We start from the raw sequence: 27,194 nt of genomic DNA, 5'->3' as shown, positions 1-27,194 counted from the left end.
GGACCAGGCAGACCCAGGGGAGGTTTCAGGCATTGCTTCCCTGTATCTTCAGGGAGAAGTTTTCTCTCTCTCTACTTCATGAAATTCAGTCAATAACTCTTCATAAATAATTTATTTTCATTAGGATCCTAAGTGCTGGAGACGAAAGACCTAAACTGGCCCTCAGAGCGTACAATTCTCAGACTAGAACATTTTAGGAAGTTCTTTTCTTAGTGTTTTAAATTAAGAAAAAAAAAATCCACTGTAAAGAGGCAAAGGATAGGACAAACCCACAAGAGGACTCAGAGGGTTTAGGGCCCACGTTCCCCTTGACTGAAATGTCACGCATGGAGGGTGGAATGGGAAGAGTCGTTGCGAGAGGACGCTCTTCCCACTGCTGCATCTGGAAGACTCACCGGCTGCTCTTTCCGAAGAAATAACGAAAGGGGAAGAGAGAGCTGCAGGAAGGAGACCAGAGTGGCTTGAGATTCTAGAGGTCCCTCCCTTCTCCCAGTCCCATTAGGGCTCCATTAGCTAGGACATTTTTGCTTCGGGGAACCACTGAATGGATTCAAGTCTGGAACAGCATTTGAAAAGGTACCCAAATTCAATTATACTCAGGAGGGACAAACGAAGGAGAATTCAGTGGGATGGCTGAGCTCTAGATGGATAAAGGGATTTGCTAATTGTCTTCTGCAAAAAGGACTCCGAAGACAGCCTCGATTCAGAGAGGAGAATGGAAACATTTTGGTAACCGAAGCATCTGAATGACCTAACGATAAGAACAGGCTCTGTTTAAGCAGCATTTATGGGACAAGGTCCAATGCTAGGCACACTGGGGTGGGGTGGGGTGGGATGTGTAAAAGCGAACAAGACACGGTCTTTATTAAATTCAGTTAGGGCCCTTGTGCTGTCTCATTTCCATCCCGTATCCCGGGAAAAATAGAGATTATGTGGGGAATCTGCTTGCTTTTCTAATTTCCCCAAAAGATTCAATGAGGCGGACTCTGGAGCTAGGTTGCTCTGGGTCTCAGTTTAATGACAGGAGAGAAATCCATCCTACCTTAGAAACCCAAAGAAGCCATTGGTTGCCAGCTCTGCGGGCCTTTCCGGTGGAGATGGATTGTCTTGCTGCAATGGGGGGATGATCTGTCTCACTAGGCTGTCCCCCAGCTTAGAATCTGCAAGGAAAACACTCAGGCAGGGAAAAGGTATTAGCCCAGGGATTTTCACATGACATCTAGTATGGGCCAAGGGCAGCCTCACACCATTTGTTCGAAGCTAGCCAAACTGTTTGTTGACACCTTCCCAATTTCATCTCAGCCCAGTAAGATACTACTCTGACCTTGGACGATTTTTAGTTGGGCCCCTGAGATTTTTACACGGCTTAAGTCCTAGCCACCCACCATGATGTTTTCTCATGGAATGACAACTCGTTGAAGAACTCATGTGCTTACATCCCTGCATCTGTGATAACTACAATCCATACTGAATCCTCATGCTGGACATCTTAACAAGCATTTCCAGCCTTTGCTGAACATCTACTGCACCTTCAATATTCACACTAATGCCCTGAAGGGAAGAGAAGGAAAGACAGCTTCCTGGAGATTATTCTCCAATGAGACAGAACAGTGAAACACATCCCTCCCAACTTTTCTGTAAAACTTATCACCCGTATAGAAATGTTTTCAAATAGTGGGAGCATCAATTTCACCATCATTTGCACAGGAAGGACATGCATCGTTTCCTCTCACTTCTCTTGGAAGCTGAGGGAGCTTTTACTATTCGAGGGCAGGCCCCCACACCAGAGGATGGCCAACAAGAGTCTTCATGGGAGCAGGTATATCACCCAGCAAGTGTGCCCAGACTCAGCTCTGTGTTGCTCTGCTCATCAGAGAACGAAAGAGGTCAGGATGATTATTAAAAGAGAATAAATTTCCCAGAACCTACCCTGTTCCTGGACATCAGTGATATCAAACGTTGGGCTCTCCTGACATTTCTGCTTGGTTTTTCTTTCCATGTTCTGATAAAAAGAGGACCAAGAAAAGTTTTAAACTTGACTCCCATACATCTTGGCGGGCAGGATGCTATTTGTTGGTTGGTGGTTAGTCAAGGAAGACTTCGTAGGGAAAGTGCTATTTGAATGGGGTCTTGACAGATGAGTGAAATTTTATCATAATGGGGGTGAGGAGACGGTCAGAGAGAGCAGGGCATTTTAGACAGGGACATGGTGTATAGGAGGCACTACCTTTAACAACTAAAAAGATGAGTGTGGCTAGAGCTGGGGTAGTGGAAATATGACTATGGCATAAGCAGGCAGCACACTATAACTCAGTCTTCTCCCTGGGCTACTCCTTTACAGAACTTCTTTTTTTAAAGTTTATTCATTTGTTGAGAGAGACAGAGCATGAGTTGGGGAGGGGCAAAGAGAGAGGGAGACACAGAATCCGAAGCAGACTCCAGGCTCTGTAACCGACAGTACAGAGTCTGACACGGGGCTCGAGCCCATGGACCGTGAGATCATGACCTGAGCCAAAGTTGGACGCTTAACCGACTGAGCCACCCAGGAGCCCCTACGGAACTTCTTTTAATACTTTGAGGAGGACATCCTATAACCTGGTTCCAAGCCCACATTTCCAGTTGATACCCCAATATTCAGAATCATGGTTCATATATTTTCTTTGGGACTCTCTGCTAACTGGCCACTCCCCTCACCTGGAAAGGGCCTGACTACCTTAGCAGTGCTGGGAAGTTCCTTGAGCCATTGTGCTGGTGAAGAATTCTACAGCCAGGGGCTGTGGACTATCAAGGTGGGTCTGGGAGGCAGAGGTATGATAAGCCTCTAGGAAAGTTAGGATGAAAAAAAAAAAAAAAAAGAAAGAAAGAAATTAGGATGTAGCCTCCATCTTAAGCATGAGTTGTATTTCTAAGATAAACATTTCCATAAACCCTCAATTTCCAGAACACATAGGCTGCTACCTGGGTCATACTCCTATAAAAGTGAAGGGGAACTCTTACCTCTTCTAAGTCTCCAGGTGCACTGGCTTGCAGTCCACCACAGGGTGGAGATGGAATTGAGAGGGCACAGCTCTAACTTCTAGCTTGAGAAAATGATTCTTACAAATTTAATGAAACTATGGTTTGGAGCTTAAATTCTGCTGCATTGGCTCTAATGAAAGCATCTACTAAGGGTGGCAGTGGGGAATAGAAGGGTTCAAAGGCCCTGGGACCGAGGTAAAGATCTCTCAACCAGGGCAGATTCCCCTCACAATATAGGTTAGCATTTGTGTTCTCCTAAAATCCTGCCAGATGTCTCCTCAGGAAAATGTCACAAGAAAAGAAAAACATAGCCTGAAATTAAACTGATGGTACCATCTGGGACATCCAACAAGACATAATAATATACTGACAACCCAACACAAAACTGTCCTCTATATGTTCAGGGCCGGATCTGCTTAGAAGTATAGTTCGAGGGGCACCTGGGTGGCTCAATCAGTTGAGCGTCCAACTTCAGCTCAGGTCATGATCTTGTAGCTCTTGAATTCAAACCCCACATTGGGCTCTCTGCTGTCAGTGCAGAGCCTGCTTCAGAGCCTCTATCCCTTGCTCTCTCTGCACCTCCCTGGCTCACGCTCTCTCTCAAAATTTAAAAAAAAAAAGAAATTTAAAAAAAAGTTCAAGCAGTTCAAGCAGAAGTGGCAAAAAAAAAAAAAAAAAAGCTACACACACACAGCAGTCTGTTTTACATCTGCTCTCCCCCTTTTTGTCCTTACAAAGTCTGGATCTCTAGTCTGGCACCTCGGGTAATAAAGGGAATGGGTCTGCCTTTCCTTCCCATTCTCCCCAAAACACCTCTTATGAAACAGAGACCTTATTTAGATATGAGCCATGTTCTTCTAAGCTTTCCCTGTATCAGCTCCCACTGGTGTCCTGTTAAGACATGACAGTCCACACTGACTGTGTCCCTACATCTTGAGTTCCCCAAAGGGGAGAGAAAATATTAAGCATTGGACCATAGGAGCAAATTCGATTTTTCCATCTCAAGTGACTTACACTGAGAGCCACTATGATCACTCTAATTCAAGAGAAATCCTCTTTCTGGGAACAGGGTCTACAATGGAGACTGTCATTGGGCTTTGAGTCAAAATCAATAAACATGTTCCTTTTGGGTTTTGTTTCGGTGTTTTTTTTGTTTTTTTTGTTTTTTTTTTTTTGGACTCAGAGTTTTTTTCTAAACCCAGTATCAGGTTGAAAAGGTAATTATGTTGAGTAAGAAACTGTGGGTACTGTTCTTGAGGGAGATGATGTGTCAAACTAAGAATAGGAAGGTATGAAGGATAGAGAGTGAGGGAAATGTTCTTTTAATAGTAATTATCTTGGTTGTATAAAGCGTCTTTGTTCTTCAGAGCTTCATGTACCCCTCCTGTACTTTCTCATTTCTTTTTCTTCCCTCTTGAAAGGACAGGAGTATAGAAGAGGGCAATCATCTGTCTACAATCACTCAGTGGGCCAGGTGGCCATGGCATAATGGGTCTTATACCCTGCCCCTACCCACGGAGCCAGAGGACTGAGTCCCTAAGGGTTCTCTCCTTCCCTAACTAAACAATAAATTCCTGCAAGAAAAACCACGTTTTACATGTTTGGGTGCACCCCAGCACCTAACACGATACCTTGCAAACAGGAGGCAGAATAATCATATAGAAATGAAAATCACTTTACTTTCCTACTTAAAAAACGTTTTAGGGGAAAGCCTGTGATCTTGAAGTTGGCCTTAAGTCTTTCAAGATCCAGCCTGTGCTGATCTCTCCAATAACATTTCTTAGCACTGGACTCTAAGCTCCAGGTGCACTGGCTTGCAGTCACCAAAAGCACTATATTCGTTCCTCTTGGCTTTAGTTCTCTGAGCTTCTCTGAGAAGCCTCCCTCCCATCCCCCTGGTTTGGGTGAGGTTCTCCTTTGTGGTCCCTTTGCTTCCTTTATTCTTGCACGTAGCACATCTATCAATAATTGCCTAGCTTTTTACACAGTTGGCATTTTTAGGGGAGAGCAGGAGATCTCTAGTACTTGGCACACAGCAGACACGCAGTCAGTTTGTCGAATAAATGCACATGTTTTACAGATACTTACTGCATAACTGATCATGCTACGGGTTCTGGGAAGGCGAGGGAGGTGAACAGGGAGTGTGACCTTAAGTAACTTTAAATACTTAAGGTCAGAGCTACTTTGGAGAGATAAGTGAAAAGTAAGAAAAAGGCACAAATAACAGCTATTTCAAGAGGGGAAGAAAAGAAAAAGGGGACTCTTCTACAGGCTACTAAAAAAGAAGCCCTGAAATGCATGAGTAGCAGGTATATGAATATCTAAATGTGGAATAAACCTCACAAATGAAATCAAATGCCACTGGGGCCAGCCCATCACTGCTCTAAGTGAAGTTTTCTCTTACCAGTATCCCATGCTGATGTGTGCCTAGCTTGTCTATAAAAACTAGATGCTCCCAGACTCAGACCCCGGTGCAGATGAAGGCAAAAAGTTTTCTAAAATGAAAAAATTCTATACCAGATCCCACCCCGATTCAACAGACCTATTTTCTTCTCTCACTGCAGAGTACAAGCAGCAGCTTTTTAAGCTGAGAAGAAAAGGCCTTTTAACAAAAGGATCCATCGATGTGTGTATTATGTGGCTACTTTTGGGACAAGTTGTGGCAAAAGTAGAGTGGCTGAATGTTATTCCGCAGATGGTGAAACCTGAGAATGAGTTCAGTCAATTCAGTCTGTACTTAGGACCAAAATGTGCTGGTAACAGGAATTATGACTTGTTACAGAACAGGAACAGCCAAAAGCCTTGAAGCCTCCATTTTGGTGCTTACCCTCCTGGTTTCCATAAGGGGCCTCTTTTTGCTGGGGCCTTGGCTGGAAATCCCCATCTTGGCCCTGAGGTGGGGAAAAAAGCCCAGGAAATGTTACTGGCAGCAGCAACATCACATTTAAGCAAATGTGGCCTAAATGAATATTTCAGCAGGTTGGCTATTTTTATACCACTCCTGGCCTACGGAATAAATTGTGTGGCCAAATTTTCTTTGGGTGCTGCTTTAATTCACAGCAGAATCCCAATTTGAAACATTTAAGGATCTAGGGGTTGAGAAAGGGAAAATGTGATTGACAGCAGGTAATCAGATTTTGAAATACTTGACTGCATCAAAACCCAGAGAAAGGGAAGATGTGAGGCCTCATCTCCATGGAAAATTCAGTCAAATAGAACAGAGCAAAGCTTCACACCTCCAAGTACCTTCACATTCCACCTGTCTGGGAAAGAAGTTTCCTGACCCTTCCCTGACATGTGCATTTGGAGGGTAGAGGCCTCAGTTCCCTCACGGAACTGTCTGCCCACACGACCCCAGGAAAGGAGCAGCTGCTCTCTGGGAACATGGGCTGAAAGCACTTTGGGCTGGGGAGCAAACCACACCTTGGATTATTCCAGCTGCCCTCTCTGGGTGCGAGTTAAGAATGACTGAATTATCTTATCTTTACTGATTCACTCTGTCCCTGACAGAGATTGTAAAGAATAAAGTAAGTAGCCTCCACAATAGCAGCTTCAACATGTTAAGGATATGTTCAACATTGACCCTAATATTGCAGTATTTCACCCATTGACTGATACATACCCTCTTGTACATATTTACATTTTAGCTCACATTCTCTCTTAAAGGCAGATTTCCAAAAAACTTCACAGCTTACTAGGTAAAATAGAATTTTATGTTATTTTTTTCTCACTCTCTTGAGGATTTCTCTGTGTTCTTATATAATATGCTGGGACTTCTTAAGTCTTGGGCCTTCTGGTAGTGTGACCATACTGAGTGCTGAGTATGTGTTGGATTCAATTGTACATAGATGTGATCGCCTTTCCTCATAGTCACTGTCTTGATGAGCAGAAGACTCCCACTTTGCCGAGGAAGGAACTGTGTTCAAATTACTTTGCAAACATCAACGTGTCTCCTTCCCTTAGTCCACCCCCGGAAATAAGCAGGTACCAATGAAGGCTGAAGACAAAAAGTGACTCAGCGAAGGACAAGATCGGCCAGCAGCAATAGCTGGCAAAGCCTGATGAGGATGCAGGATTTCAACTCTCTCCCAACACCACTGACCTGTCCAGCTCTGGCCTGTGCAGGGGGCTGGGTACTTCCACTCGTGCTCGTTTTCTCATCATGGCTCCTGCTGCTTTCGTCTCCGCCGGCACCTTCAGAGAGGAACCAGACTCCTGTGACTCCTTTTCCAGACCTGCTCACAGTTCACGAGGGCACAGTGAAGAGAACTCCCCATCTCTAAATTGCCTACAGCAACTTTTAACACCAGCTTCGCAAGTGAGGCTAGATATCGTTGTTAGAGACAGTCTTAGAAATTTAGCCAAGAGGAAAAAGATGGTCTCATGTATACAATTCTGATTGGACCTGGGCAGCAACCAAGGGGCAAAGTAAGAGGAAGAGACAAGAGCAGGACTTTTTGGACAAGACATGGCAATAAAGGCAATTTTCATCTTGTATAGAAAAGGCAAACTTACCAATCCAAGAGGACTGTCATTTATTGGTTTCCCTACAATGGAAATTTGAAGGTTATAATGGATCACGATGCTGTTCCACCTGGATTTCTGGCTACCACTTATTTCTTACAACTGGTCGTAGACAAAAAGCTCTATGTATGCCTTTTCCGTTTTCTGCCTGGTACCACTTTTGCTAGAAATCCGGGGTCTTCAAACTCTCTTCCCCTATTTTTTAGACTTAAAGAACTATTGTCATCTACAAGGTCAAACATACTACATTTATATTACATTCTGATGATATGCCACTTAAAAGGGAATGATCCTTAGTATAAAAGAAAAAAGGTAGGGGCCCCTGGGTGGTTCAGCCGGTTAAGCGTCCGACTTTGGCTCAGGTCACGATCTCACAGTTTGTGAGTTCAAGCCCCGTGTCGGGCTCTGTGCAGACAGCTCAGAGCCTGGAGCCTGCTTCCAATTCTGTGTCTCCCTCTCCCTGCCCCTCCCCTGCTCACACTCTGTCTGTCTGTCTGTCTGTCTCTCACACAAATAAATAAACATTAAAAAAATTTTTAAGAAGAAAAAAAGAAAAAAGGCAGAACTTCAGACATCAGTGACAAATGAATTGGGGAGACACTTTGAGTCAAGGCCTTTGCACTCTTTTCCAAATCAAACTGGCAGGTGTCTATTTGTCCCTCTACGAGTAAAAATAGCAATGGCCTTCAGAGATTAAAAACCTGGAGATGCCTTTAAGATACCGCTAATGTAAAAGTCACTGAATACTCTAAAATGGAAGGAAGTATTTTTTTTTTAATTTGTTTTTAACGTTTATTTATTTTTGAGACAGAGAGAGACAGAGCATGAGCAGGGGAGGGTCAGAGAGAGGGAGACACAGAATCTGAAACAGGCTCCAGGCTCTGAGCTGTCAGCACAGAGCCCGACGCGGGGCTCGAACTCACAGACTGCGAGATCATGACCTGAGCCGAAGCCGGCCGCCCAACCGACTGAGCCACCCAGGTGCCCCTGGAAGGAAGTATTTTTATATAAGAGATCTCTTTCACTGAGTGATTACTGTCAGTCAGACTTTGTTTATTAATATATATAATTTATATATATATATACATTTTTTTTATTTTTATTATTATTCTTTTTTTAACAACTCAGTGAGATAGGTGCTATTATTATCCGCCATTTCACAAAGGAGGCATAGAAAGATTAAGTAACTCATCTAAGGTCACACAGCTCTCAAGTGGCAAAACCACTGGGATTTGAACCAGGCCATCTGGCTTGGAGCACTTGCTCCTAACCTCTACACTGTGTGGTGTTAGGGCCCAGTCAGGCTGGCCATTTTGCCATACTGACCTTGCACTGCTAACCCACGGACATTCAACCTTCCCTATTTCTCCTCCACCACTAAAACTTCCATCATTCTACTTACCAGGTGACGGCTTTTCACGAAACCATTTCATCTCCACATACAGAGTAAAAACAGATGGATAGGGGGCCAAGACGATTTCCCCATATTTGAATTTCAGGTGGGACACTCTTTCCCATTTGCTTTTATCTGAGAAATGGTGCTAAGGAGTGAAGAAAGCAGTCAGTACGAATCCCTGAGTACTATTCTAGGGATAAGACCCTTGCCCTTCCCTGTCCTACGAGTCTGCTGCTTCCATTTGAATCTATAATGTGACCTGTAGCTTATTTCTATCCTGAAATGAAAGGATACAGGGAAATACAATGAAGTGTTCTGTAGCAAATGGCTGCAGATTGTCCAAGTTTCCCAAGACCACACGAATAGAATCCTGGAAAAAAAAATCTGAAATGAGTTTAATATTGTCTAGTCCCAGCCAATCTGTCCATTTACACCTGTCACTGCTTTTCGCAAACCCTTCATTCTATTAAAGCTGAACTATGTGCTGTTCCCTGAACATGCCTTCTGATCCTCCATTTCTGTGCTCTGTTCCCTCTGCCTGAAATGCCCTTTCTTAGTAATGGGGGAGTAATGGAGGGGGCCAAGATACGACCAATGGGGTTCCAGGCAATGGGGTTCCAGGGCTTACTCTCTTAACCATTCATTAGGCACAATGCCTATCAACAAATGTTTTCTGAGTAAAAGAAGATGAGAACATCTGCCTGAAAGCTGAGAGCAAGAACACAGAAAAAGCACCTTGAAAACTTTGGTTATAAATGTATATAAATGCTCCCTAGCTACCACATACTGAGCTACTGTGTGGCAGGCACTGCACACATCTGTTTCTAACCCTCACCACAATCGTGAAAACAGGTACTGTTTATCAACCTCATTGACAGGTAAGGAAGCAGGCTTGGAGAAGGTAGGTAGCTTGCCCAAAAGTCCCATTGTGAAGGCAGAACTTAACTCAAATCCAGGTGTGACTGGCTCTGAGGTCTTTGGTCTCTCCACTTTGCTAGATACTGCCTTGCACTTTTCTCTGCCCACATTAACTGAAGCAAAGTGAAATAAACTCTGCTCTGCTTACAATTAAAATAAGCAGAAAACTCTCATGGTTCTATTATTAAAATAATTGTTATTTATAACAATGTCTCTGATCTCCCACAAGATTCTAATGTACCTTCAACACTTAGCCAAAGAGCCATAGATACCTTTAAGGCCAGGACTCAAATTTTTGGTTTCATAGAGTTTTGTGTTTGTATATTTCATTGTACTCAAATTCCTTGAAATATGACAGCGTATGTCTTTATAAATCTGAACGGTCCCAAATCACTGAGTTGTGAAGTCAGAAGAGAAATAAACTAGTTTAGAACTGTCATTTTATGAATAAGGCAATTAAGACCAAGAGACAGAAATGATTTGCTGGGGTTCACACTGCTAATCAGTGGCTCAGCCAGGGCTGGAATCCAAGGCCAGCGCTCAGAGCTCTGACTCCTTGTCCAACGCGTTCACCAATTTACAAAGCTGTTCACTTGCTCAGTGTTTCTCCTGTGGGAGAACCTAAGTAAGGCTGGGTAAAGGAGGAATGAAAATGAAGTGGGAATAAAGCAATTGCAAATGTTTCCAATTAAAATGAAGACACAGCAGTCTTGTATGTGTATTTACAATTGAGTTTCCTGAACGTCAAGTACCAGGCAGTGGTTGGGAGGGTGAGGCTTCCCAGAGCCCTGGAAGGCGGCAGTCCTCCAGAAGCTTTCTCCATGCCAGCCACCACAGAAGAGAGCTGCAGAGGGCTGGGAACTCTGGTGGAAACAATAGAACTCTAAGCCTCAAAGGTGCTGACACTTCAACTAGAAGAACTGACAAAGGATACAGGCTTTAATTTCCTTGGAAAAACAGTTAAGTTTCTTCGCAGAGGAACTACGGCAGGGAGAAGCCAAGTGATCAAGTGGAGGTTGTGACTCAGTTCACAGGAAATAATTAAAAGCTGGATATGGACGCATCCTTGGCTTAAAGAATAACTTTCCCAGAAGTTGTCTTTTTCCCCTACCTCCAGCTCCTTGAGGATGACTTCCTTATCTTCTATCTCTTCCCCTCTAGAAGGTAAACAAACGAGAGATAAATAAGCTGAGAAGGAAAGCTCTGAAGACGGTAGACTCTACTGTCAGTACAGAGTAGACAGCAGAGCAAAAATGACACTTCCACTGAGCTACAGAAACATGACTAAGTAAGAATCGTGTGTGTTGACCAACAGCTCATGGGAAGAAGTGATCACCTAGGTGGTATGGTCTGAGAACTGGTAGAAGGTTGTTCCAAAATATCTTCCCCATTAACTTGCCAAGACCTGAAATTAAGTTAATAATTTGTTAGACTTGTTGTACTCAAGTGTAGTCTGTGGACCACCAGGCATCCTCAAGCCCCTGTCAAGTGTTCTTGAAGGCATAACTATTTTTATACTAATAATAAGATGTTATTTGCCTTTTTTTTCATTGCTGTGTTAACATTTGTAATCATTAGTACAAAAGCCATGGAGGGCAAAATTGCTGGTGCCTTTGCACAAATCTAGCTAGTTACACTAAACTGTACTAGCAGTTGTGGGAATCTTGACTGCCACACAGGAAAAAAAAATCCAGCTTCATTTAATATAGTTGAGGAAGCAAGAAAAAAATTAATAATTTTATAAAATCTCAACCCTTAAATACATGTCTTTTCAATACACTATGTGATAAAATGGGAAGTATTCATTAAGCACTTCTGCTGCATACAGAAATACGATGGGTGTCTTGAGGAAAAGCACTTGGGCAACTAACTGTTAAAGTTGCAGATTAAACGAGCTGCTTTTCATGGAATTGTATTTTACTTCAATGATCAGCTAACAAACTATAGTCATTATACAGATTTAGAAATGTGACATTTCCTCAAAAATGAATAGTGAGCTTATCAATTCAAGCAAAACAACTGACAGTATTTATTTGTGCCAATGATGAATTTTGGGATTTCAAGCAAAATTTGAACTTTGGAAAACTCAATCCACCACAGTGAGATTGACAAATTTCAAAAACTTAGAACACTTTTCTAAGATTGATCGTGATATTAACAGATATGATTTTTTGATATTGTACAACGAAGTGTGTTGACATTTGGATTATCTATATAAGTCAGTCAACCAATATTTTCCAAATGACCAATGAAACACATTATGTTACAAATCATCCTAGGTAAAAGATTCACTCCCAGAACAAGACAGATTTTAATATAGCAGAGTTCAAAAAGTTCAGTGATAGAATTTCAGATTCCATATTGCAACTAACTTTTAAAAAAGCACCACGTTAAACAAAACCAAACAAAAAAACTATCACTTCTTAAATTTTAATGTAGGGTCAAAGAATGCCCACAATAATCTGTGAAGGCTATTAATACATTTCTACCTTCCCCGACTACACATCTATGTGGGGCTGGATTTTTTTCATATAATTCAACCAAAAAAAACCAGACTGAATGCAGAAGCAGATATAATCTATCAGCTTTCTATTAAGCCAGACTAATGAGATTTGCAAAAATTTAAAACAATGCCAATCTTCTCATTAATTTTTTTGTCTTTGAAAATTAGCTATTTTTAATAAAAATGTGTTAACACTTAATGGATACATTATTTTAAATTAACTACTACATTTTAAAATTGTGGTAGGGGCGCCTGGGTGGCGCAGTCGGTTAAGCGTCCGACTTCAGCCAGGTCACGACCTCGCGGTCTGTGAGTTCGAGCCCCGCGTCAGGCTCTGGGCTGATGGCTCGGAGCCTGGAGCCTGTTTCCGATTCTGTGTCTCCCTCTCTCTCTGCCCCTCCCCCGTTCATGCTCTGTCTCTCTCTGTCCCAAAAATAAATTAAAAACGTTGAAAAAAAAAATTAAAAAATAAAAAATAAAAAAAATAAAATTGTGGTAAAATACATATAAACTAAAATTTGCCATTTTAGCCATTTTTAAGTATACAATTCAGCAGTATTAATTAGACTCACAACCATGGTGTACAACCATCACCACTATTTTTCCAAAGCTTATCTTCCCAAACAGAAACACTGTACTCATTAAGCAATAACTCCTCATTCTCCCCTCCACCCTTCCCCTGGTGACCCCTAATCTATTTTCTGTCTCTATGAATTTTCCTGTTTAATATTTCATAGAAGTAGTATCATATTTTTCCTTTTGTTCCTGGATTATTTCAATTAGCATAATGTTTTCGCGGTTCATCCATGTTGTACAGGTATCAGAACTTCATTTCTTTTGCAATTTCTTTAGTAGCTGAATAATATTCTATTGCATATATGTATACAGCACGCATATAACTACATTTTGTTTATACATTCACCAATTTGATGGCACTTGGGCTGTTTCCATCTTCTATCATGAATAATACAGCTATGAACATTGTTGTACAAGAATCTGCTTGACTCCCTGTTTTCAATTCTTTTGGGCATATACCTAGGAATGAAATTGCTGTGTTATATGGTAATTCTATGTTTAACTTTTTGAGGAACTGCCAAATTGTTTTCCATGGCAGGTGCACTATTTTATATTCCCATCAGTTCTATACAAGACTTCCAATTTCTCCACATCCTTGCCAACTGTTATTTTATGGGTTTGTTTTTTTTTTAAATACCCATCCGAGTAGGTGTGAAGTGGTATCTCATTAAAGTTTGGATTTGCATGTCCCTGGTGTAAGGATACTGAGCATCTTCTCATGTGCTTATCGGCCATTTGTGTATCTCATTTGAAGTAATGTCTATTTAAATACTTTGTCCATTTTTATTATTTTTTAAATGTTTATTTTTGAGAGAGGGAGAGAGAGAGAGCATGTGCACAAGCTGGGGAGGGGAGAGAGAGAAGGGAGACAGAGGATTTGAAGCAGGATCCACACTGTCAGTGCAGACCCCCATGGGGAGCTCAAACTCACCAACTTCGAGATCAAGACCTGAGCTGAAGTTGGTCACCTAAAAGAGCCACCCAGGCACCCCAGTCTTTGTCGATTCTTAAACTGGTTTATTTTGTTGTTTTTGAGTTGCACTTCTTTCCTTTTAATGTTCATTTATTTATTTTTAGTGTTTATTTTTGAGAGAGAGAGCACAAGCAGTGTGGGGCAGAGAGACAGAGAGAGGGAGACAGAGATCCCACGCAGGCTCTGCACTGTCAGCACAGAGCCAGACTTGGAGCTTAAACTCACAAACCATGAGATCATGAACTGAACCAAAATCCAGAGTCGGATGCTTAACAGACTGAGCCATCCAGGTTCCCTGAGTTGTACTTCTTTCTATATTCTGGATATTAAACTCTTACCAGATATGTGATTTATAGATATTTTCTCCCATCTGTGAGTTGCCCTTGCACTCTGTTGATAGTGTCCTTTGATGCACAATTTTTAAAAATTTAATGCAGTCCAAATTTATCGAATTTTCTTTTGTTGCCTATGCTTTTGGTATGGTATTTAAGAAACCACTGCCAAATTCAAAGTCATGAAGATTTGCACCTATGTTTTCTCCTAAGAGTTTTATAGTTTTAGCTCTTAAATTTAGGTCTTTGATCTATTTTTTGTAAGTTCTGTGTCCAGTATAAGGGTCTAACTTCATTCTTCTGCATGTGGATGTCCATTCTTCTCAGAACCATTTGTTCAAGACACTGTTCCTCCACTATTGAATAGTTTTGGCATTCTAGTCCAAAACTAATTGACCAAAGATGTGAATGTGAAGGTTTATTTCTGGGCTCTCAATTCTATTCTATGGTCTGTAAGCTGTTCTTACGCCATTACCTGTAGCTTTTTGGGTTACCTGGAGCTTTGTAGCAAGTTCTTAAATTGGGAAGTAGGAATCTTCCAATTTTGTTCTTTATCGAGATTATTTTGGCTATTCAGGGTCTCTTGAAATTCCATGATTTTGTTTTAAGACAGAGAGTGGGAGGAGAGAGAAAATCCCAAGCAGGCTCCACTTCTCAGTGTAGAACCCAATGTGGGGCTCGAACCCATGACCCTGGGACCATGACCTGAGCCAAATCAAGAGATGGATGCTCAACCCACTGAGCCACCTGGATGCTCCATTTCATATGAATTTTAAGATGGGCTTGTCCAGTTTTGCAAAATATGCCACTGGAATTTTGATAGGGATTTCACTGAATCTGCAGATTGCTTTGTCATCTTAATAATATTAAGTCTTCCAATCCACAAACATAGATATCTATTAAGTCTTCAATTTCTTTTGGCAACTTTTTGTAGTTTTCAGTGGGCAAGTCTTGCATCTCCTTGGTTAAATTTATTGCTAAATATTTTTCTTACTGGTACTACTGTAAATGAAATTGTTTTCTTAATTTTCTTCTCAGGTTGTTTTTTTGCTAGTGTATACAAATACCACTGATTTTGTGTGTTGATTTTGTATCCTGCAACTTTGCTGAATTCATTGATCAGCTCTAATATGAATTCTTTAGGGTTTTCTACAGGTAAGATCATGGTCTCCACAGATAGAGATGGTTTCACTTCTTCCTTTCCAATTTGTATGTATTTTATTTCTTTTTCTTGACTAATTGCTCTGGCTAGAAACAAGTACTATGATGGATGGAAGTAGTGAAAATGAGCATCTTGAGAGAAAAGCTTTAAGTTTTTCATAACTGAGTAAGTTAGCTGTGGGATTTTCATATATGGTCTTTATCATATTGAGGAAGTTCCCCTCTATTCCTAGTTTATTGAGTGTTTTTATCATGCAAGGGTGCTGGATTTGGTCAAATGCTTTTTCTTTCTCAATTAAGATAATCATGTGACTTTTTCCCCTTACATTCTGTTACTGTGGTGTATTATATTGGTTGACTTCTGTGTGTGTGTGTGTGTGTGTGTGTGTGTGTGTGTATTTAATGCTGATTTATTTTAAGAGAGAGAGGGGCGCCTGGGTGGCTCAGTCGGTTAAGTGTCCGACTTCGGCTCAGGTCGTGATCTCGCAGTTCGTGAGTTCAAGCCCCGCGTCAGGCTCTGTGCTGACGGCTCAGAGCCTGGAGCCTGTTTCCGATTCTGTGTCTCCCTCTCTCTCTGACCCTCCCCCGTTCATGCTCTCTCTCGGTCTCAAAAATAAATAAACATTAAAAAAATTAAAAAATAAAAAAAGAGAGAGAGAGACAGAGATTGAGTGGGGGAAGGGCAGAGAGAGAGGGGGAGAGAATCCCAAGCAGGCTCTGGCTGTCAGCACAGAGCCAGACATGGGGCTCAATGTAACAGACCGAGAGATCGTGACATGAGACAAAATCGAGTCAGATGCTTAACTGACTGAGCCACCCAGGTGCCCCTGATGTCTGTATACTGGACCATCCTTGCATTCCTAGGGTCTTTATCCCAGGAATGTAAACAGTGCCAATCTCCTCATTAATTTTTTTAAAAATATAGTTAACCTTTTTAAAAAATGTTTATTTATTTATTTTGAGGGGAGAGGGGCAGAGAGAGAGAGAGGGAGAGAGAGAATCCCAAGCAGGCTCCACACCATCAGTGCAAAGCCTGACGCAGGGCTTGATCCCATAACTATGAGATCATGACTTGAGCTGAAATCAAGACACCCAACCAACTGAGCCACCCAAATGCCCCAAAATACAGTTACTTTTAATAAAACATATTATTTGTTAACATTTAACGACATTATTTTCAGCAATTTTTAAGAATTTTATTTAAATCCAAGTTAGTTAACATACAGTGCAATAAGGGATTCTGGAGTAGAATTTGGTGATTCACCACTTACATATAACACCCAGTGCTCATCCCAACAAGTGCCCTCCTTAATGCCCATCACCCATTTAGCCCATCCCCCCACCCAACACCCCTCCGGCAACCCTCAATTTGTTCTCTGTATTTAAGAGTTTCTTATGGTTTGCCTGCCTCTGTTTTTTTTTTTTTAATTTATTTTAATTTACATCCAAATTAGTTAGCATACAGTACAACAATGATTTCAGGAATAGATTCCTTAATGCCCCTGACCCAATTAGCCCATCCCCCGTCCCACAACCCCTCCAGTAATCCCTGTTTGTTCTCCATATTTAAGAGTCTCTTATGTTTTGTCCCTCTCACTGTTTTTATATTATTTTTGTTTCCTTTCCCTTATGTTCATCTGTTTTGTCTCTTAAAGTCCTCATATGAATGAAGTCATATGATATTTGTCTTTCTCTGACTGATTTCTCTTAGCATAATACCCTCTAGTTCCATCCATATGGTTGCAAATGGCAATATTTCATTCTCTTTGATTGCCAAGTAATACTCCATTTTATATATGTACACCACATCTTCTTTATCCATTCATCCATGGATGGACATTTGGGCTCTTTCCATACTCTGGCTATTGTTGATAGTGCTGTTATAAACATGGGGGTGCATGTGTCCTTTCGAAACACCACACCTGTATCCCTCGGTGCCTGTCTCTGTTTTTATCTTATTTTTCCTTCTCTTCCCCTATGTTCATGTTTTGTTTCTTAAATTCCACCTACGAGTGAAATCATATTTATCTTTCTAATTTCCCTTAGCATAATGATATATTATTTTTGTTTTAAGTTTATTTACTTTTTGAGAGAGAGAGAGAGAGAGAGAGAGAGAGAATAAATGGGGAGAGGCATTGAGAAAGGGGGAAAGAGGATCTGAAGCAGGCTCTGTCCTGACAACAGAAGGCCTGATGTGGGGCTCAAAGTCACAAACCGCGAGATCATGACCTAAGTTGCAGTTGGACACTTAACCGACTGAGCCACCAAGGCACCCTTAATGATATATTATTTTTAAATTAGTAAGTATGTTATTTTAATTTTCCTGTTTTAAACTGTATATGATACATATTGACAGGTATGACCCACATAACCAAACTCTTTGGGATCCTTGATAATCTTACGAGTGCAAAGAGATCTTGAGATAAAAAAATCTTGAGAACTACTGCTCCAAAGGTATGCCATCACTAATTTAGAAACTTACGTGAATATTAATATATGGACTATAAAATACTTGGGAAACAGGGGTACCTGGGTGGTTCAGTCAGTTAAGCATCTGACTTCTGGTTTCAGCTCAGGTCATAATCTCACAGTTTCATGGGTTTGAGCCCTGTGCTGGGCTCTCTGCTGGCAGTGTGGAGCTTGCTTGGGATTCTCGTCCTCTTCCTCTCTTTCTCTGCCCCTCTCTCACTCTCACTGTCTCTGTCTTTCTCAAATAAATAAGCTTAAAAAAATAAAATAAAATACATGGGAAACAGAGTCCTACAAGATGCTAATTCAGCCAGTCCCCTGGACAGGGTGAAGGTAGAGAAGGGATACTTGTGGGAATGTACTAACCTGTATTTGCAAAGGCTATTCTCTTAGCTTCAAAATTACCTGATACTGTTGCCATATCTAATTTTGAATTTATACACATTGGGTCCTGCGTGAAGAAACCTCGTCTCTGGAAACGGGTAGGTGAAGGGTTTTAAACTCATTGCTTCCAAATGATAGCCTAAATGAAATATAAATATTAGAGAATTATTAAAAAGCTAAAGATGGTTCCTTATGTTATCATATGGGAAAGAGAACCTGCCCAGTCCGTAGCGTCTCTTCATGAGTAAAATGTCCAACATTCGGCACCACTGCCTATGTCCCGTCTCAGATTTTACATTAATCACCTATTTTAATCACTTGGACCATTCTTCTACCTGCATGGGGGAAGATACACGGTGTTTGGGAATAATCTGTATACTTGAAATCGGAAGACCTGGGTTCGAGTTTTGTAGTTTACCTGACAACCTCGGGCAAATCACTTCTCTTCATGAGACTAATGATAACCAACATCTGATGCCTCATAAGGTTTTTGTTACAATTAAATCTCTCTCTCAAACATCTCTTGAATCTATTCTCCCCCCTTGTCCCCACTTTCCTTGGAATCTAGGCCAGTAGGAAGAGGACTCAAGTCAAATAATGAAACAATCCAAATGTACCAATAGGTGGCACAATTAGGAAGACCTCTGCTATTAATTTTAGATGAAGTTAAGGAAGGAACACACCTTCCTGCCACAGCTCATGCAGCAAATAAGGATGTACGCTAATGTTTCCCAGTGCTGCCAAGGAATGCCTTATCTTCCCTACCTCTCAACCACTCTTCCTTTTCACCACTCGTGAGACAGCTCTGTGCCACAAGAGTACCTACTATCCACCTAGCACTTACTAGATTTACGTTTCCTATTCCTGAATCTCTGTCACTTAAGGTCCTCTTTGAGGGAGAGTCAGGAAAAGGGAAAGATGGGAAAAGAAGAATGGCACGTCTCTCTTCTCCTCCAAGCAGGCATTCGGTACACACTAAAAAGAATTAAGCACAGTGATTAGTGATTTTCTAAGTCACTGGGACTTTTCTGTGCCTCTTTTTACTTGTAGAGATAATAAACCCTGCATTTTCTGTCTCTTCATATGGAAACGTAAGTAATAAATAATGGGATGAGAGGTTCAGAGTTCCTGAGGATAAAAGCTACCTACACACAACACAAAGTATTGATTTCAGAGGTAGCTAAGATGGGTAGACAGAACAGGCACAAAGAAAGAATAATTTAGGTTTGAGTCTCGGGTCCAATATCCCTCCTTGGCTTCTCCGGGCCTTGATTTTCTTATTTATACAATAATAACAATTAACAACAACTTTTTAAAATGCCCTACCTTAAGTGTCTTACATGTATCATCTCACCTAATCCTTACACCAAGGCTTTGAGATCAACAGCCCAAATCTGATATATAAGGAAACTGAGACATTGAGAGATGAATGCTGGAACTGAGTTTCAAATGAAGTAATATGAAGCCAGACTTGATACCTCTTAACCACTTTCCTACTCTGCTTTCTGGGGTTTTTAGGACAAAAAAATAAGATAATGAATATAAATCATTTTGTAAGTATTAAAATACTATATACACATAAAGGACTATTTTCATTACTCTTTCCTCCATATTACCCCAGTACCATTTATACTTAGCAGGGAAAACTCTCGTGTGGTGGAGTCAGAAGATCTACGTGCCCAAAGAATGGAATTTCCCACAATTTCCAGAGTTCATGTCTGGGGCTGCCAGTAAAGAGATATCCCAGTGTCTGATCTCAGCTGCTTGGGATTAGAATGACAGGGGGTTGGAGCCAGAGCCCATGAGACTATTTAGACTAGAATTGCAGTTAAAAGTGAAAAGAAATACTTGGTGCCAACTGCAAAGTTACCAGAGGGGAAATACTGTTCATATCCTGAGGTGGGGTGGGGAAGGCGGGGGGGGGGGGGGGGGGGAATCTTGTTGATTCCCATGCCCAAGGCATGGCAGGAACCCAGCTAGATTTGATGGTGTTTTCGGTGCTAAGATGACTTTTCTAAGTAGGAAAGGAGCCTACCTGCCACAAAAGTTGCTGCCACAAAAATTTAGCTTTCAGTTATTCAGAGAGTTTTACTAAAATGCAGTCACCTCTCACCACAGACTGAGGGCTGGGGGATCAGAGCAAAGGAAATGAAGGACATTTGCTGGAAATGACAATCCAGAGAGGAAACTTCATGTACTGGACCACAGTGGCTGTCCGAAAGAGGTAACAACAGCCCTCTTCTGGCTGGGGCCTGCCTGTTAATTGCTGGCTGCCTGCTTCAGAAACAACCACACACTAATTACCTCATTTGAAAATAAAGATTAGACAGCATAATCCAAAACAACCACATAGTACTATTGGTTCAAAGATTTCACAAGGTTATTTTTCAACCTAAGTACTGTAGTCAAGATAACAATATGGGGTCTTAACATATGAAGAAGGGTCACTCTCAATCCATTTTTAGGTGATCAAACAACACGATGGTGTTAAAACAAAGAAAAGTTGGGGCGCCTGGGTGGCGCAGTCGGTTAAGCGTCCGACTTCAGCCAGGTCACGATCTCACGGTCCGTGAGTTCGAGCCCCGCGTCAGGCTCTGGGCTGATGGCTCGGAGCCTGGAGCCTGTTTCCGATTCTGTGTCTCCCTCTCTCTCTGCCCCTCCCCCGTTCATGCTCTGTCTCTCTCTGTCCCAAAAATAAATAAACGTTGAAAAAAAAAAAATTTAAAAAAAACAAAGAAAAGTTTAGAAGCAAAATGCATTAGTTGGAAACGCGTAAGATTTGCAATTGGAGGATCAAGGCCTGAGTCCTAGCTCTGCTTCTTATTAGCCAGTAGATCCTGAGCAAGTCACTTAGCCTTGCCATTTCTCAATTTCTGCATCTACAAATGGGAATCCCATCTAGAATTGTAGTGGGATTAAATGTGATTATGCTGTAAATAGCACTCCATAAACTCTAGAATATTACATAAACATTAGCTGTTTTGATAGATTTGAAGAGTTTCTCTCTTAATGCTTCACTAGAAAAGCAAATTTAAGAGAGGAAAACTGACTACCTTTAATTTCAGCGCAAAATCTGACAAATCCCAATCAAGAACCTTTTCTTTGAAAATTTCCAATAATTATATTTAAATGCCACATAGGCAATGATGTTAGATTTTTTAAGGTTTTAGTAATTTTTTCACATAAAGAAACATCTGGGTCAGTTCATAGAACCTAAAGCAGGGCTGAATGTTATATGAGGATAATATTGACTATTGAGGTGGAAGATAAGGAAGTGCTGTCACTAAATATATCTGGTGATATTTGATGGAAAAATCCTCCACAGTGTTAAAGAATAAAAGAGCTTCATAAGCGTTTATTCAAAATACATTTACTGAGCAGATCTAATATGATAGGCTCTGTGACCATTAATGAGTGGGGGTAACAAAACAGGGAAATCCCACTGATACTATGAATTTACTACCCAAGTTTTAGAATTGAGATTGAAGACAGATGACCAGCAACTCCTTCCACCTTCACAAGTCCTTGGCTAGTCTCCAGGGTCTGCCTGGCTTTACTGAAGTATGTTCAGACTCTGAAGTCTGTATTTCCAAACAGAGATTCATGGTTGCCTATAGTTGGAAGCGCCCTCTGTTTTAGACGGTATGAGAATAAAGTGATTTCACCAAAGAAGGAAATAACTTCCACAAGGTGTCATATAACTTAGTACGGAACCAGGATTAGCACTCCCCAAGACTGCTGATTCCTTTGACCCACGCATTCCCCCATTACATCACAATACCCTGTCAGTCACTTTATTAAATTGTAACCCTGGTCACTCTTGTAATTGTGGATGACTCAAGGCAAACTCAATCTGGGTATAAAGGCATCAAACCAAAATGTAAGCTTTTCTGATCAAATGTTCTTAGAATTATTTCTTGGAGTGTTAAAGTGTTCACATTTGTTTGTCTTCAAGCTCTCTTGTCAAAAGGAACTATTCGCCGTTTCTTTACCTTGCAGGGTAGCTAGGATGGCTGATGAAATAATGCAGGTATAACTGCTTATTTTAGTGCTCTACACAGGTTTTTCAATAAAGAATAACCTTTCTAAGACAAAACAAAGTCTTAAGATATGGGAGGGGACAGGGAGAGACTGATCTAAGACTACCCAGAATACTTTCGTGTTTACTGGTATCGTTCTTTCTCTTTAGGTTTCTTCCTACTCTTTCTGGTAAAACACAATCTTTAAAATGCTCTTGGCATTCGTTCAGGAATAGATTTGCCCTTGGAACTGTGTTAGATTTTGTTTTGTTTTGTTTTGTTTGAGAGGTAAGGAGTAACTAAAGTTTCTAACAGAGAGGTAGGAAGATGCCCTAAAGTGAAATTAAAAGGCCTAATGGACAACTCCGTAGACCAGAAAGGAGTCGAAGTTAATCTCTTCAGTTACCTTTGCACCACTTACATCTTAACCATCCTAAAAGCTATTGGAAAAACTACCTTTAGTCAATAGGTCCAGAACTGTGGTCCTTATTCTAGAAAAGCAATAGAATGGTATCTCATCTCATCACCCTGCCCAGAAGCTCTGGCTTGTTACATGATGATGAACCTATCAGCATTCATATCACACTGAATTCACTGTAGCACTCTAAACATCCTACCAACCCCAGGAACCCAAAAAGCATTTGGATGGAAAACTGAAGGCAATGAGAGACATTTTATCTTTTGGTTACACCATTGGGTGAGTTGACCTGTACTCACCCGGACATGTAGGGAAGAATATGTAAAATTGAGGCGGGGGGGGGGAGGGGGGCGGGAAGCATCAGTAGTTTCAGAAGGGCAAATGGTTTAGAGAATATGCTTAGGTAGAGAGAAAGGAACATCTTTTACAACTCTGAGCTCAAAACTCTGAGTCCTTGATGTACATATCTCGATGGTCTTAGTGACAGAAGACTGATATAGGAAAGTGTGAAAAGAAAGCTTGAGGGGTACCTGGGTGGCTCAGTTGGTTAAGCGTCCAACTGTTGATCTCAGCTCAGGGTCGTGAGTTCAAGCCCTGAGTCGGGCTCTATGCTGAGTGTGGAGCCTACTTAAAAAAAAAAAGAAAAGAAAAGAAAGCTCCTAAAATATCCAGCTTTGTTCTTGCCAGGAAACAATGGCAGATTCTGAAGAAATTAATAAGAAAACTAAATTACTTTTTATGTAATGAGAGACATTTCATACAGGAAATTTGAAATATTTTACTAAGTTTAATCCAATTTTGGTGAGATGTGGGGCGGGGGGCAGAGATAAGAACTGTATTTACAAAAAGATATAGCTGACTTGAGGAGATCATCTAATTTGGCCATGACGGACAAGACTAAAACTCAGATGTATTGTTAAAGCAAGACAGTCCAACTGATTATGAACTGGCCTACACTCAATATTGGCCTCAATTCTTTATATTTTACATTTTAAGCCTAGCTCTAAAACAACAAATCATTTATTATTGCTAAGAAACATAAAGTTTTGTACTTTGAATAACATCAAACCACTGGGCTCTAATCGTGAAGAGGCCTTAGCAAACAAGCAAACCTCATATTTATAAAGCACTTTCAGTGTATATAATGCTTTCTTATCTCTAGCTCACAAGATCCAAAAACTTCTATTGAAGTAGGAAAGGTAGAGTCAGCTAATTCATTTTCCATGCTAACTGCTCTCCTAGTTTTTACCTGATCTGAGCCTCTCAATCTCATGTTCATTCAACATTCATTCGTTCAGCTCACAAATATTCACATGCCTACAATGTTCCAGAAGCGGAAGTGCTGGAGATACAGTGGAGAGGATTGGAACTTGGTCCTCACCTGCAAAGAGCTTACAAATCATTTCAAGCGTGGTGACTGCTACAAAAAAGAACAGGGTGATATGGGAACATGATACAGAGAATCCTAACCCTAGAAAGGAAATCATGGAAGCCCATTCTAAGTAAAAGACTCATACCTGAGGGATGAATATGAGTTAGGGACGCACAAAAAGAGAGCAGGTCTGAGGTGCGTACAGGAAACAGAAGATGTAAGAGTCTTCAACTTGGAGAGAGCATGGCGCTTTCAAAAGAAAGAAGTATAGAAACTTGGAACCTAGTGGGCAAAAAGGACAGTGCTTTGAGATAACACATACAGATAAGCAATGAGTTAGTCAGCATACATGTGAGAGCCTTACTACGCACTGCTCTATGTCTAGAGTATAACAAGAGAGACATGATAACTTGTCTTTAAGGGCTTATATTTCAGGTGTGGAAGCAACAATAAACATGTAAGTACATAAATGTAATTTGAAGTACTCTAAGTACTATAAAGAAAATAAAAGAGTTTCATAGAAAAGAGTAACTGGGAGGGTGCTTAACTACTGTGGCCAGGGAAGACTTTTTGGGCAAGATTACAGCTGAGCTGAGGCCCAAATGGAAAGTTGAACAACCATGCGAAGTCAAGAGGAAAAGCATTCCAAGCAGAAAAAAAAAACAGCAATCACAGATGCCTTGTGATGGGTGGTTTAGGTTTAATGGACAGAAAGGTCAGTGTGACTGGAGCACAGAGAATGAAAACAGAATAGAGGAAGACGAAGTCAGAGATAAGAAGCAACCAGATCGTGTAAGGCCTGTAGGCCACTGTAAAGAGTTCAAATTTTATGCTAAGGGTTTTATAAAGAATGAAAGGATTTGATTTGTTTTAGAAAGATGAACTGTACAAGGGTAAAAGTAGAAGCAGGGAACCAGTGAGGAAACTTTTGTAGTAGTCCAGGAGAAAGATGATGCTGATTTTGACTGGGGAGTCTTAATGGATAGCTGAATGGGGGTATATTTTAGACTGATGGACTCGATGTGGGAGTCAAGGACGGTTCTTATGTTTTCAGCCTTTGCTATTAGGTGGAGGATGGTACATACCCTTTCCTGAGATGGGGAAGGATTCTAGGGAAAGAGATTTGTAGAGAAACTCAATAGTTCTGTTTTGGTTAAGTCTAAGACTGTTCAACATCCCAGTGGATATGCTGAGAGGGTGGTCTCCTAGTGTGCAAGAGATGGAAATCAGGATGGAAATGTAAATTTAAGTAATCAGTGTTTAGGTGGTATCTGAAACTATTGAACAGACGTGATCATCAGGGGAGAAAGTGCAGGTAAAGAAGGGATGTGGGCCTTACTTACAGCCCAGGTTATGAATTGTGGAGTCTATCCTGAAAGCAATAGGAAGGCGCTGAATGGTATAATAAAGAAATGACCACACAGCTGTGAGTTAAAGTACACATCTGTATGGATCCGGTTGTAACGTGGGAAATAATCCAGAACAAGAACAGATAAAAAAGGACTAGGACCAGCTAGGCGATGCCTGTGGTGCTAGGCAGAAGCTGATTAAGTGGCCTGGTCTACAGTGACAAAAGTGGAGATGAAGAAGGATTGGTTTGGACGATGCCTGCGAAGATGTCTAGTCGTGATTCTGTCAACTGATGAGGGAAGGGAGAGAGAACAAAGATGATTCCTAATTGCTTGAGCAGCTAATGGAAGAGAAAAAAGAAGTACCACTTCCTGAAAAAGTAGCCTTAGAAAGTAAACTTTAAAAAATTTTTTAATGTTTATTTATTTTTTGAAAGAGAGAGATGGTGTGAGCCGGGGAGGAACAGAGAGACAGGGAGACACAGAATCTGAAGCAGGCTCCAGGCTCCCAGCTGTCAGCACAGAGCCCCACGCAGGGCTCGAACTCACCAACCATGAGATCATGACCTGAGCTGCAGTCGGACGCTCAACTGACTGAGCCACCCAGGCGCCCCTATAAAGTACATTTTTTAAAAAGTTTTCAGTTTGTTCTTTTTGGAGAAAGAGAGAGCGAGCAGGAGAGGGGTAAGAGAGAGGGAGAAAGAGACGGCTCAAGCAGGCTCCCCACTGCCAGAGCAGAGTTCGAAGTGGGGCTGGAACTCACCAACCGGGGGTTGCCGATGACCTCCTGAGCTGAAATCAAGAACCCCACAACTCCTGAGCCACCCGGGCGCCCCTGGAAAGTCCATTTCTCAGGGGGAAGATGTGACCTCCTTAGTGGGACGTGCTCAATACGAGCCAGCCAAAGAGCGATTTTAGGGAGACGGTTGGGAGACTGCGGTAGGTTCACCACCTGCACATGCGCAAGGGGAGGAACTGAACTTGAGGGAAATCAAGGACCGAGGCAGGCTGAATCTTTCCACTTTCGCAGATGCCAAGATTCAAACGGGGCGGGGGAAGGGGCGGTCTCACTGAGTGCCACGCCTCCAGTATTTCCCTCCCAGGTTGAGTCAGGCAAGGCAGAGACTCCCCGAGATCACTAAGACATGGCGGGGACAAGAAACGTCTCCGTGGGCGAAGTCTTGCTTCCGTGGCAACCGCTGAGCCTGGGGTCACCGGGAGGCTGCAGAGCAGAGGGTACGCTTTCGTTACGGGGAAAGGGGGTTTTAAAAAAGAGGGTGCGGCGAGGGGGGCGCGGGGCCCTCGGAAGACGGGGCGGCCCTCGGGGGCGGGAAGAGCGGCCAGCGCGCCGCGATCTCGGCCTCGGCTCCGCCGCTCCGCTCGCCCGGCGAAGGGGGTCGGCCCAGGCCGCCGCCGCCGCCCCCCCTGCCCGAACCGCCCCGGGCCACCCTCGCGGCCTGCAAGTGGCCGCGGCAGCCTGGCCCTCTCGCGCCGCTGAAGGGAGGGGCCGCCGGGGCTGTAACTCTCCCTGGGAAAATAAAGGCCACGAAGCGCCACCCTCACGGGAGCACCAGGCCGCTGTGGGCCGTTACCTCAGACTCAAGACTTTCCCAGGCCAGGCCGGGCCCTTATACAGGCTACGGGTTCTTCGCGCCTCGTAAAAGCGGCCTCGGCCGCAGTTCCGCCCGCGGAGCGCCCGCGAAACGTGCGGGCGTCGACTGCGCACGAAGCGCGGCTCGCGAACTCACTCAGGCGCTCGCTCGCGCTTTGGCTCATGCCGCG

The 27,194-nt window shown here is 42.1% G+C and overlaps 1 protein-coding gene across 8 annotated transcripts; it reads right to left on the bottom strand.

The window, feature by feature from the left end:
• Positions 1-97: 97 nt before the first annotated feature.
• MAJIN (membrane anchored junction protein) lies at positions 98-27,194 on the bottom strand. 8 transcript variants are annotated; one of them, XM_049643216.1, is made up of 13 exons: positions 27,005-27,193; positions 26,484-26,634; positions 19,099-19,229; positions 18,276-18,393; positions 10,968-11,013; positions 9,233-9,308; positions 8,945-9,070; positions 7,534-7,565; positions 7,121-7,233; positions 5,846-5,909; positions 1,930-2,002; positions 1,043-1,160; positions 98-437 (listed from the first exon to the last, which is right to left on the bottom strand). In XM_049643216.1, exons 4-13 carry the CDS (start codon positions 18,374-18,376, stop codon positions 392-394), a joined length of 795 nt encoding a protein of 264 aa, XP_049499173.1. In that variant the 5' UTR covers positions 18,377-18,393; positions 19,099-19,229; positions 26,484-26,634; positions 27,005-27,193; the 3' UTR covers positions 98-391. The 8 variants fall into 8 exon arrangements, with proteins under 8 accessions (XP_049499173.1, XP_049499181.1, XP_049499171.1 ...); XM_049643224.1 differs by lacking the exon at positions 19,099-19,229 and having other exon boundaries at positions 27,005-27,194; XM_049643214.1 differs by lacking the exon at positions 26,484-26,634.

Source organism: Panthera uncia, chromosome D1, assembly GCF_023721935.1.
Source record: "Panthera uncia isolate 11264 chromosome D1, Puncia_PCG_1.0, whole genome shotgun sequence".
NCBI lineage: Eukaryota > Metazoa > Chordata > Mammalia > Carnivora > Felidae > Panthera > Panthera uncia.
This window is presented reverse-complemented; position numbering and strand designations above follow the sequence as displayed.